Source organism: Thunnus thynnus, chromosome 1 (assembly GCF_963924715.1).
Source record: "Thunnus thynnus chromosome 1, fThuThy2.1, whole genome shotgun sequence".
In the NCBI taxonomy this organism is placed as follows: Eukaryota; Metazoa; Chordata; class Actinopteri; order Scombriformes; family Scombridae; genus Thunnus; species Thunnus thynnus.
The window spans coordinates 15,349,971-15,363,169 of NC_089517.1; the positions used below are offsets into that span (position 1 = coordinate 15,349,971).

General features: G+C 38.4%; 1 protein-coding gene across 1 annotated transcript; it reads right to left on the reverse strand.

Moving 5' to 3' along the window:
* Positions 1-1,518: 1,518 nt before the first annotated feature.
* Positions 1,519-11,080, reverse strand: pros1 (protein S). The gene is made up of 14 exons (XM_067586329.1): positions 10,722-11,080; positions 9,938-10,095; positions 9,550-9,574; positions 9,357-9,440; positions 8,947-9,069; positions 8,682-8,807; positions 7,304-7,432; positions 6,425-6,665; positions 5,144-5,330; positions 4,814-4,978; positions 4,529-4,697; positions 3,878-4,014; positions 3,519-3,747; positions 1,519-2,624 (listed from the first exon to the last, which is right to left on the reverse strand). The coding sequence occupies exons 1-14, from the start codon at positions 10,798-10,800 to the stop codon at positions 2,437-2,439; spliced, it is 2,040 nt and encodes a 679-aa protein (XP_067442430.1). The 5' UTR covers positions 10,801-11,080; the 3' UTR covers positions 1,519-2,436.
* Between the last annotated feature and the right edge of the window lie 2,119 nt (positions 11,081-13,199).

A 13,199-nucleotide genomic window follows, 5' to 3' on the forward strand; every position in this document is an offset into this window, starting at 1 on the left:
CAAGGAGCTACTCTGTGTAATGTGCATTTTTACTGTTGACACTTGAAGTAGAGGTATATTATGCTGATGATACTTTAATACTTAACTTTTCATTTGAATGCAGGACTTTAACTTATTATAGAGTATTTCTATATTGTGGTATTACTACGTTTAAGTAAAGGATCTGAACACTTCCTCCACCACTGTATAGTGGTATCAGAGCAACAATTATACAGTTTAAAATCTGTTAGGGCAGTTTAGTTTAGACCCATACATTCTTTTACCAATCATGTTTTAGTTTCAGTTTTGTTTGCTCTGAAGCCTGATGACTGAAAGTCTGGTTTTAGAGTTCCTCTGTATTTTTTCATTATCTCACTTCTCGTCAGACCAACTCACGTCAGTTCTGCTTTCTGCTTGTAATTGACTTACTTTTCCTCTGTATTCCCATCTCTCTCTATGTAGGCCATTGTGTCACATGAGTCGAACTATTTGTTACAATGAAATTGGTTTTTGCTAGTTTTGTTCAAGTGCTCCTCATCACTCAATTGTAAATCAGGATAAATTAAGTGATATGCCTCTCAGGCTGCAGCAATATAATTGTTTAAAAATAATGCTCAGAGGACATAGTCATGAGTGAATTTATGGCGATGCAGAAGTACTTTTTAAGAGCTGAAATAACCTTTTGTCACTGTAAATGTTAAGTAGTAGCAGCATAAAGCATGTTAACAGAGTAACCACAAAAAATCTGTTGCAAGTTATATTAATATTATCTATTTGTTATGTATTTAGTATGGAACCAACATCTTAAATTGACTGATTTATTGACTGACTGATATATGGACGGCATATATTCACTGAATTTAGGGGTTTTACACACAAAGTATTGCAGAGGTCACCCAAAAAATTAAAGGGTGTGATGGTGCTATCGATAATAATGTTTCATATGCTCAAAATACTAGAAAGTGGAATGATGGTGGCAGCATGGAGCATAATGGTGTAGTGTCATGGTCCCATCCATGACTACAGAAATCTCTAAATGAAAAGATGATTTAAATCAGTTTATGTGAAAGGAAAACAGACCTGGATTAAACAGTATTTTGTAAATAGCTGCGATGAGTTTGTTATGTCACCAACGATTTTGGATAGAAGCAGTGCTAGGAGACAATAACAGGAAATAATCTGAAAGTGTGCTTTCCTTCGCATACTACTGAATTATTAATTCTTTGTTGCATGTCATTATGATCAACCCAGTATCTTCAAATACAGTTACTGAATGACAGACTCAGAGGTTGTTTGACACTTTAGAATATGCTCTAATGTCACTTCCAAAACCACAAAATGAGCTGTGAGTAGCATAAGCTGCTGCCAGAAACACATTTTAAATACTGTTAATATTTTCCTTAATTCAAATTTAATTCTCTATGGAAATGAAATAAGTTTTCCTGTGTGGCCTCCAAGATAAACGAGCACAAGAAACTCAAACAAACTCCCGTTACTCACTAAGGCTAGAAGGCTTAAGAAAGCAATGTAGTGTCGAGATAGGTTGCTTTGACCAATTTTATTAAAAGAAACATAAAACAAACACAGAACAACTACATTTAAGTTATATATTAAAGAGGGCTTGTTTTATATACAAGGCAAACTCGATGAGGACAAAAATAGAAGAACAAGTTGTATAGAGAGGAATGCATCTGGTGACGACCATGGTAGGTTCTGGCTTAAATGTGGACGAGAGCGGTGAAACAACCAACCATGTTCAAGGTTTCTAAACCAATTCAACAAGTTTTGAAGGCAGAGCTACAATAAGGGAGTTTAATTCAAACAAGAAAATGTAAAAGAATTGGATTGAACGTTTGGAGGCTTTCACAGCCATCTAGAAGCTCTACAACCTTGACTTTAACTAGTTGTCTCCACACATTTTCCTCCAAGAGACTAGAATGAAAGAGAAATTACAAAAAGTACCATGATTCAACAACAGGGAAAAAGATGCAGGTGGTCTCAAAGCCTGGTCAGCAGTGACCATTTGTTTATTTCTCTACACAAACACAACCATCTCTTGCACAACACATGGTATGTGTGAAACAGAGCTCAGCTCTTTTTCAATGTTTCTTGGAAATCATATAATTCATTGCAACCAACTGCTACAACTACGTCATTACTGCCATCAAGCTTCTTATTAGCTCACTGACAAGCCAGCTTTCGTCGTACCTCATGAAAAAAAAAACCCAAAACAAAATTCTCCCAGGAAATTGACAATATCATAAACCCGAGAAAGTCGATAAAAATGACTATAACTTTCTACCATTATCTCCTCTTCTTGTCACTTCTTTCTCACTTCCTTCTCTCCCTTTCATCTGTTCTCCTATATCTCTTTTTCCAAAATATCCCAAGAAGAGGGCACTGTGGGACGCTGCCTAATGTGAGGGCTTTTAAAATAGTTCTGGTTGTTAATTAAGGTCACTTTCTGTGCGGGTGGGGTACATCAGAGTGAGTCTCAGGGGCAGAGGCGGGAGGACAGGAATGGGACTTAATACTGTTATGTTTGCTGAGCGCTTCGTCAAAGTCCAGCTGGTGGCCGCTGATCGTGATGTCCATGCAGCCGTGATAAAAAGCCGTGACAGGGGTGGCAGGTAATGGGACATCGTCTGAGAGAAAGAGACATTGAGCAAAATCAATGTACTGCAGATATATTGGTATAGGTGTATATGTAATATGTATGTATGTAATGTATACGTTGAAGTACAATACTGCCAAACATGTATTTGACATAATTTAAAAAGAGTGTTTCCATTGCATAGTTTGTCAGATACTGTAGCGCTGACAAGTTTATTTTCCAACAGTAAAATGTCCTACTCATTACATAACTTGGTCCCAATATTAAAAAAATCCTTATCCAAAATTCTTATGCTATGTGTTCACGTTTCTATCAGCCATATAATTTTAAGACTTTTTAAACTCTCAAACACCAACATCAGGATCAAAATCCAGTATCAGTCAGTCTAGAGTAAATATTTTCAAAGCTGAGTTTATGGCATACTTCGCAATTCAGAAATTGAAAAGACATTACAAAACTGAGGGAAAACACATCTTTTTTTGTGGGTTACAGGAAAGCTGCACACTCATAACTCCAGAGAAAGATAACAACTTCCTTCTTAGGAAACTAACACAACAGATTTCAGCAGGATTTAAAGTTAATTCTGAAAACTGGATAAATCTGGTTCAGTTTTAGTCAAAACACGAGCTGTCATATTTTCGGACTACTCGTTGACAAGCTACAACTTCTTCACTTTCGATACGGTATTATATTCAGATGAAGGGAGAGTGACTAATGAAATTTTTTTTCATGTACTTGTGCTTTTTTTGATTAAAAACATCTGTAATTCTATTTTCACTTTAGTAGATTAAGTAGGGGGTAATCTACAGCTCTTCAGTTACAACATGACGATGTTTCATTTAAGTTTGCTAAAGTACTCATATTGAAATGATTATAACCAGGAACCCTAACCCTTAGTCACTTTACCTGCTGCTTTATAACTGACCTGGTATCCCACCAATGTAGGTGCTGACAGGGTTCTGCATGGTGGAGTTGAGGCGCTCCAGTGCCTCCTGCAGGGCATCAGACTTTATGTATTTAACAGTGGAGGAGTTAGCTGAGATTTGGATATCTGTTGGAGTTACATTCAGCTGCACCGTCAGCCGGTCGGGGTAACAAAACATCAAAGAGTCCAGCGTTGCCACTGAAACGCCATCCAAGAACACTTGAAGGTTCTGGAGCAGAGAGGGGGCGACAACATTGCAAGCTTTAAGCATGTGTGTTTGTGTATTGTATGTGTATGTGTTAGCCTGCATGTAAAATTACAAACATGCTTATTTACAACAAACATGTAAATGCACTCACAGCCTCGTCTTCTCCCTGCGTTACCACGGCGACCGAGAGGGGGACCGTGTTGTTGTGGACAAGAGCAAGGAGGACCCCTGTGCTGCTGGACAGACGTACGCTCATCGTTACATCCACGTTCCAGCTCCCAGAATCACCTAGTCACACAGACACAGGGAAAAGCAAATGTATTTATATTTCTGAAAACATAGAAACATGTTAATTTCCTTGGTCCCAACTTTAAAGACGTGTTTATGAATTCCTGAGAATATCCTGGAAAGGTTATATTCCTAACATATGGCATATATGGGACATACAGTATATAGATGTAACAACTACAAAGAAACCTACTGTATATGTCTGTTTTGTGCCTTAGCTGGTCTACATTGCTATATACAGTACTTAATGCTTTTGAACCCGTCTGGCGAGACTAGGGACTTCCTGTGTGGAGTTTTTATGAGCTCCACATGTGTTTTCTCCAGTTGCTTCAGTTTCCTCCCACCCTGAAACACATGCGTGTCAGATAATACTTGACCAAGGCACCATCCTCTAGATGTGGTTCTGGGCTATTATGCTGTGGCTGCTCAGTGCTTCTAAATAGTTCTGATGGATGAAATGCAGAGGCTGAACTTCCCCAGGGGGTTTTAATAAAGTACAACTTAACTTACTCACTGTAGTCAATGTTGAATTGTGCCAGTCCTTCACCAGTGAAGAAAGATCCTCGTTCAACAAACACAAAGCAGTGTTTGCTCTCCTTCTCCTGGATGACCTCCTTTACCCCAGATGCCCCCTGGTTCATCAAGTTCCATCCCCGGATGCAGCCATCAAGTCGGGGGTTGATCTAAAGGACGGATGGATAAACAGTACATCGCTGGATTGGAGCTGGTCCAAAGTAAATTCCGACATATTTACTTCACTGTGTTATGAAATTGATTACTTTCAGACAGGTCAGCTTACAGGTTTGATAACGTTGTCAGTGCGGTTGGGCAGACCAGCGATGTAGACCTTGGTCTCCAGTTTGCCATTAACTGAAGTAAAGAGACTCTCAGGGCTGTTGATGCTCATTACAGCTTCCTTGCTGATCTTCACACTGATGCTGCTCTCCAGTTCATCCACAGAGATCTGCATGTTACACATAGTGCTGTTATCATAACTTTTTCTCACCTTACTACAGCTGAACACAGTTTAATACAATCACCAAAGCATGTAACTACCACAACAGAACCCACTTCCAGTCAACTCAGTTTATCTAAGTTAGAGATTTACCGGTTTACAGCTCTTTCTTACCACATGCCACTGTCCATCATTGATGGCTTTGCCTCCACTGGTGACCTTAAATGTGTGCTGGTTTTTGAACTGGACTTCAATGCGACCACCTCTTAGCCCCAGCATGAACCATGAGTCCTGGGAGGACTCAGCATACAGAACAACTCCCTCTGGATCAAATGTACGGAAGTCAAACTCTGCTGCAAACCTAACAGCCAGAAATAAAAAGATAAAAAGAAATATGAGCTTATCTAGTAATCTAACTAAACATGTAATTGAATTGCTCACACCAATGTTTCAGCCTAGTCAATGAAAATCAAGTATACTTTTCATTCAAAATGTCAAAAATCTGATTTTCTTTATTAAAGGGACCCCATTAATTTGAATCACAATCATGATACACTCTTCTTTCAATATCATTATTACTTTATATTTCAATGATTTGTGCTTAATTTTTCCCTCTTCTTCACAACACTGTGTTAAGTGATGACAGAAATCGTTTAATTTCTTTTTTCTTTCCTCCACTTACAGCCCTCCAGTCTACTCATGCTCAGTCTTACCAGAGAACCCCTACTTTTGAGTTGTTTTTTTTTACTTTAGACTCCCTTTATTTCTAATTATTTTCCTTCTTTTTTCATAATTTTGTCAATGTAGTGATATGTATGTATACACAGTATGTGTGAATGTGTTTACATATATATTGTACATATATATTCATTTATTGTATTGTTGAATACGTTGGCATATATTAGGGTAGAAAATAGTAAAACATATAAATCCCCCAAAAAAGTATACTTCACATACATTAACATTCACTAAGTTTTTCATGTGTGAATGTGTTTTTCCAGGCATTTACTGATTTAATCCATAGTAAATAAATTCCTAGAGCAACTTGCTTGAGGAAGGTAAAAGTTAAAAAATCATGCCTGTTTATGTTACTGGAAAAATGACATTTTTGTGTCATGTAGGCTGAGATGGAGCTGTAAGCCACATGTTACAGTCTTCAGACAATAGATACTCCATCCGGAAAACCCCTGAACAAAGCTGGTAAGAATTGTGGTTAAGATTTTTTTTTTTGGTCAAACTACTGTTTCTAAGGTCAATGATGAAATTTCACACTTATCGTTGTGAATCATCTATCACTGCCAACTGTCAAGTCTCATACTGAAAACAGAGGTAACTTTTAGGGTAACTCTTGTTAACTAAGCATAAAACATTTCCACTAAAACACAGAATACTTTTATGATCTTTTAAGGAAATAAGTATACTACATTTTTGTGTATGTGTGAGAAAGACACTCACTTTGTGTTCTCAGGCAGACGAAAGCGCAGATAAATGACAGGAAGCCCTGCGAACTGCTCCCCCAGGTAAAGCATCTCGGGATGTTTAAATTCATAGAGATCGACACAAACTGGGATTGATTGACAGTATCGCTCGTCCTCCGCCAAACGAAGACCCCGACGACCATCACAGTGGCACGTGTAGCTGCCCACTGTGTTTATACAAGTGCCATCGCACACGTTCATCTTGCACTCGTCCACATCTGCAACAACAGGAACAGTCGTATTTATATTTAACTCACAGTCATATTTAAAACCCACATAGACGACTTAAGTCGCTAATTAAATAATAGTAGGAGGTAGGAAAAGGATTGTAGAATCAACCTTTCTCTTTGTATTAGATTGTGGTGTTGTTATTTATAGACATGCTCTTATCTCTAATCTCAAACATCTGCATGCTGTCTTTCATTCAGCTCTTAGATGAATCACTGACTACACCATATGGCAGCCATCATTGTGTCTTGTATCAGAAGGTGGGCTGGCCTTCCCTCTCTGTCAGGCAAGATCAGCACTTTTATCTATTCATTTCTAAAGGACTATTGTATTTCAAAAACTACCACCTTATGTATCGTCACTCCTGCACCCAAGACATTCTACTTTTAATACCCGTTCTCAAGACTAGCTGACATTAAATGTTCCTGCAGTAATCTTGGAAAGACGGCCTTCAGATATTTTGCCCCGTTTGTCTGGAGTGTGTGTGATTACTACTATTAATCAGTGGGATTTTAACAAACAAAAACTGGTGCACACTATTCTCTGCTTTGTCATGTGATAGTGAGTTTTGTCGGTCAGCTTATATGACTCAAGGAGGTAAAACAAGTACAGTAATTTCAGGTCTCACCGTCGCAGGTTTTGGAAGTGAAGTTGTACTTGAGTCCCAGGGGACACTCACACTCGTACATGCCCGGTGTGTTGACACATTTAGAGGGCGCTTCACAAATACTGGGGTACAATCGGCATTCATCGATATCTGGAAAACAAAGAACAAACTCTTTTAAGACTTTGGAATATGAAAAATCTAAATCCTGATTAAAACAGTAAATGGCAAATAAACTACAGTATATGGGGGTAACTTCAAGAGTAGTTTTGGCACATGGATGAAATGAACCAATGTGACTGAAATGAGATTAACTACAGAAACCTACGCTTACATTTAAAGGAGAATGACCTACCTAAATAAAACTTAAATGTGAAAATAAATGTGAAAATAATACAGGAAAAGTTTCAGTGGCCAACTTTGAATGTAGTGCTTAAACAACTATTCAATCGACAGAAAATTAACCAACAATGTTGACAATCAATTGACCATTAAGCCATTTATGAAATAAAAACAAAAAAAACAGTTTCAAATTAAATTGTAAATTGAATATCTGTGTTTTGAACTGTTTGTAGATGTCTCTTTGGGCTTTGTCACATAGGCATTTTTTTTTACATTTCATGGACTAAAGAAAACATTAATTGAAGACTCAAAAAATAATTGACAGAGTAATTGAAAAATAAAAATAATCACTAACTGCAGCACAAAAAAAAGTTATAAAAGTACATAGCTTTGGAAAATGGCCGACAGTAATGTACAATTTGGGATTTGTATTGACAAGCTACGTGCAAATCCCCTTAACCAATCAAAAAAAATGAAAGCAAATGTACCAATCTGGCTCAGTTCATGTTTGTGAAGACTTTGTACTGAACAAGCATTCAACACACTCAAAGACAAACAGTGAATGAACTGCCCACACACACACACACAAAAAAAAGGGAAAGCTAGAAAAAAATATGGAAATGAGACAACAAGCAATGACAAATAATAAGCAGGTCCTAACAGCCAAGATGATCTGTTTACAGCGAAAGGATGAACAAACTTTTCAGATGCCTTAAAACCAAATCCTTCCCATTCCGTTACATAAGAGGTCACCTCAGGTTAGTCTCAAAAATAACAAATGTTTCAGGCCCTGAGGACAGCAACAGCTGGAAGATCAGAGATTTGTTATGAAGTGCATAGGGTTCCTCCATTCATATGAATAAATAAAAAGGAAGTGGACATGTGTGTATATGTGTGTATGTTTGCTCAGCTGCTGAACAGCACTTTATAGGAGTCTCATTTCTACTATAGGGGCAGTAAAACAGCTGGTTGTCTTCATATATGACACACACACACACAAACACAGCTGTACACAATTCATCACATTACTGCACTTCAGATGTACAAATTGCAGTCTTACCCGTGCACTTGATTTTGTCACTGATGAAGTAGCCTTCTTCACACATGCAGTGGAAACTGCCGGGGATGTTGTAGCATTTTTGGTTACACCCTGCTGGAAACTCAGGATCTGAACACTCATTGATGTCTGCGCAGTGATAAAAAAATCATACCACAACATGTATCTGTATCTGTATTATCAGCTTAAAGACTGATTTTATTTGAAAGGATTTTTGTAATCAATACATAAGTACATATATCATCTCAAATTATGTATCAAGGCTCACCATTCTCACAGCGTGGCCCCTTCCAGCCGGGCTTACACACGCATGTGAAGGAGGCCTGGCCGTCAATGCAGCGCTCTGAACCCTCCCTGTAGCATGGAAACGGCGTGCACTGGTCACTGATCTCTGCCACACAACAAACAGATTTTTTTGACACAGAAACAGGATGTAATAAAAACATAACCATGACATCAACCGTAATAAATGTTTTAACAAAATCCATGTGGGATAAAAACAGATGATGACAGGAGATGGCAGGCAAGACTGTTTTAGATCTACTTTAACTTTAACAGCATGCTCATGTCAGTCTTAGCCATAATGAAAGCATCTCACAGGTGAAGCTAACATTGATTAGCTTTACATAAAAATGCAAACATCTTCTACTAAAAAAAAAAAAAAAAAAATCCCCTCACCCTTTACACAAGTGCGGAGATCCGATGGGATGACAGTATCCGAGTTCTGGTTGTTGATGCCGACACGGTGTGAACCCAGGCACACTTAAACAAAAAGTGTTTTTTTTTTTAAAATCAGAACGAGACCAGTAAAGGCAAAACAAAAAATACATTAAAACATGTTAAGAGGCGCAATAAATAATGCAAAACTTACCAATATACTTGGGGTAGAAGTACTCCTGAAAGAGAAAGGACAGAGTGTACATTTTGTGGCGCATTCTTCAACTTCAGTGCATGTTTTTGTGTCTTAGTTGTATATTAGTGTGTGTCTTGTCATAGGTTGGGTACATATATGTATTAAATATTGTAGTCCTGGCAGGTGTGTTGCCAGCTTTTGTTCAATAAAACACAACATCTGACTACATCTACATAGCGTTTCTCTTTTTTCTTCGTCATACTGGAACTGAAACAACATGGTACATGTTAGTGCCTACACACACACATACTATCCCTCTGTTTAATCCGTCTATAATTTCACTTCTTCTTCCTCCCAGAAAGCACCAAACCATACAGTGTGGTCACGGGTTTGCCCTCTTTCTTACCGTCTCCGGCTGGTTCTCGAAGATCTCCCTGGCCTCCTCCTTGTTGCACAGCTCCTCGATGCACTCCCTCTCCAGGTTGCCCTTCTTGCTCTCCTCAAACAGAGAGTTGGCTCTCCTGTGCCTGCTCAGGAACTGGGAGGCTGTGCTGTGGCTCAGGACTAAAAGATACACGGACACACAAGCACATACTCGATTATTGTGTAAAGCTATAATTTGATTGTCAGTGCTGTTGTTTGCGTGTTTACTATAAATTTACCCTATTACAACAATAAGAGCTGAACAAACTGTGCAAGTGACACTTTCAAATGTGTGATTAATGCATAAAAAGCAGGCATATGCAGCTGCATTGTAATAACACATGACTGATCCCAGCAGGAATTTAAGTCCTCTGTTTCCTCATGACAGATGGCTGATGTGGCTGGGGGTGCCTGCATGGACAAAGTGGACAACCTAATTATGATTTGGCCTGGAAAAGAAAAAGGTCATTGCGAAACCGTTATTTCCAAGAAATGACCTCTGGTTGTTGTAACACGGAGTTCATGTTGTCCAAGCTTTTTTTTTTTTTCAACGGTGTAGAAAAAAAAAGGAGTCATGACCTCCGCACACTTTCTGTTCTCCGTGTTAGAAAAAGTTATAGCTCAACTTTTAACAAGCTTCCCAACATGCAGGCTGAGAGCTGTTCGTTTCCAACTGGGACACTGGGGCTAAATAGACTGTAACGGGATATTTTTTTTGTGAATTACACCAACACGTAGAGTTCAGATACAAACACTGACATACTTACATCGATAAGCATCGGCGAGCGTCACAAGAAATACGAGACAAGCCACGGTTTCCCCAAGTGCCCGTTTCTTTCTCCACATAGTCGAGCCGTTCTTCCTGCTAGGCCACGGTTTGGCTCTGAGTAAAGACTGGCTGAGCACAGGTCCGTGTGAGGGGGGAAAAAACTTTATTCTTCCCGAAAGTGTTTTCGTAGAGAGAGAATGAGAGAGAGAGAGGGAGACAGAGGGAGAGAGTGTGAAAGAGAGAGAGAGAGAGAGAGAGAGAGAGAGAGAGAGAGAGAGAGAGAGAGAGAGAGAGAGAGAGAGAGAGAGAGAGGAGTGGAGGGAGCTGCCAGGAGAGCAGAGAGGGAGAAAGAGAAAGAGGGGTATGAGGCAGCTAGGGAGCGCTGCAAACACACACACACACACACACACACACACACACACACACACACACACACACACACAGTTGTGTATCCATCACTTCAGAGGACATTACATAGACTTACATTCATTTCCTGGAGACTTCACCTTAACCTTAACCACCACATGCCTTACCATAACCCTAAAGTAACCTTAAATTTAAACCGAGTCTTCACCCTAAAATTAATGATTTACGTCAAGGGGACTTGCTTTTTGTCCCCGTCAGGGCGGCGAGTCCCCACAACATGCGGAATACGTCGTACATACACACACATACACACACGCTGCCATTGTTTACTTTCATGCATGTTGCTGCTTTGCTGGCTGCTGGTTGGTTGAACTCATGCAGAAAATAGCTTTCCAAAATTCAACATACAGGATAGGAGGCCTGGAGCACAAAGGATTTATGGAAATGCTCACACACTCACACAAAAATATGGAGGGTTATTAACAACAAAGCTTACGCAAGCACTCAGATACCCCTACTAGACAATATGTATATTTTTATCAGAAGTATTTATCATCCATTATGTGCCATACATTCATCTATTTATCACTTATGTGCAATATAATGCATATTTGCATATATTTTAATTAGTCTCTATCTTATCTCTTCTCTCTCCTTTTAAAAAAAAAACAGAATTGTAAACATTTTATTATATACTCTAATTGGGACTAGGGTTTGAAGAAGTTGCTGTGCATGTGACAATAAAAGCTCTTGAATCTTGAATATATAAAGCATAGAGACACATTTCTAAACTCATACAGCTGCAATATTTTTACCACTAGGGGACACAAAAAGTCCAAGACAAACTCAAAGCAGACCCACACAGGCCCGACATCTGCTGCCAGATTTTCAACATTCAAATGTAAAAATGTAAAAGTGACCAGAGAACACTGTTGCTAGGCAACTGACAACAAAAATGGACACTTCCTTCTTCCATTTTTAAACAGATTGATGATGAACTTTAAGTTGAACAGTTGGTCAGTGTGGACAGAAGGAATGATTAATGGCAAGAAAAACCTGTTTCAATGTTCATTTGGGCACCTGACTGTTGTTCTTAGACAGATTTGAAAAATTGTGAAGTGGTCCTTTAAGCCTTTTTTGTTTGTTTGTTTTTGTTTGCGGCAAGTGCTGTTAATAATTGATTTAATAATTCTCTACAGTTCCCACATTTCTAAAACTATTATCACTAATCAATTACATTTCCACTTAGCCAAAGCTAGCTAGCTTAAACTGGTAACTTTAGTCACGAGACACAGGCAGGCCTAGCGTTAATGTTACCATTTAAATGGTATAACTAAGTGTTAAATCATGTTTTGAACATGGCAAAAAATGACCTTGTTGACCCAGTTTGGCTCAATAAAGTTGTTTAGACTTACATAACACCACTTACACATGCAGCAGACACAGAGCAACAAGATAATCCATTGGCATTGCTTCGGTGTGAATCCAATAGTCACTTTATACGTTTTTTTTAAAGTAAATATTTAAATATATATAGAAAATGTTGGTCTGTAGCTTACTAGATTTTCATGAACCACTCATAAACTTATTTAAGCTAGCTCTACTCCATTTTGTGCTGGAGAGTTAGCTTACACTACACATAGAGGCTTGTCTGATTTCCAGTTGTCTACCTTTATTATGTATGGGGAGATTGATGATAATGTATAGAGCTGATTCATTATTAGTATCAAAAAATAATGTTTTTAGCACAAAATCTCTTACAAATCGCTTTATGTTATCTCAAAAGCATTTTTCACATTAGACCTTTGTCACATGTCAAACACTGGTGTAATTAATTACATAAATGGTGGTTTATAGTGTCTGGGTCCTATATTGTATATGTTGACTTACTAGAATCAATGAAATGGAAGATTTCAAAATGTCTGCTGTGAGAAAGGTGCCATGTTTAAGATGATTCTTCTATTGTTATTATCCCAAAAACGTATGCACTGTGGTACACTTACCTTGTTTCCTCTTATCTGGTGTTCCAGTAAACTAGGACAGCTGGTATTTTTCTCCCCCAAAGTCATTCATGCAGAGTGACTCATGCATTTGTTTATACAACTGATTG

Coding starts and splice junctions, on each gene's coding strand:
- pros1 (XM_067586329.1), bottom strand. CDS start 10,800: ATGTGGAGAAAGAAACGGGCACTTGGGGAAACCGTGGCTTGTCTCGTA. Junction 5,331..6,424: donor CGTCTGCCTGAGAACACAAA/GTGAGTGTCTTT, acceptor TCTGGCTGTTAG/GTTTGCAGCAGAGTTTGACT. Junction 4,015..4,528: donor ACAATTCAACATTGACTACA/GTGAGTAAGTTA, acceptor CTGTGTGACTAG/GTGATTCTGGGAGCTGGAAC.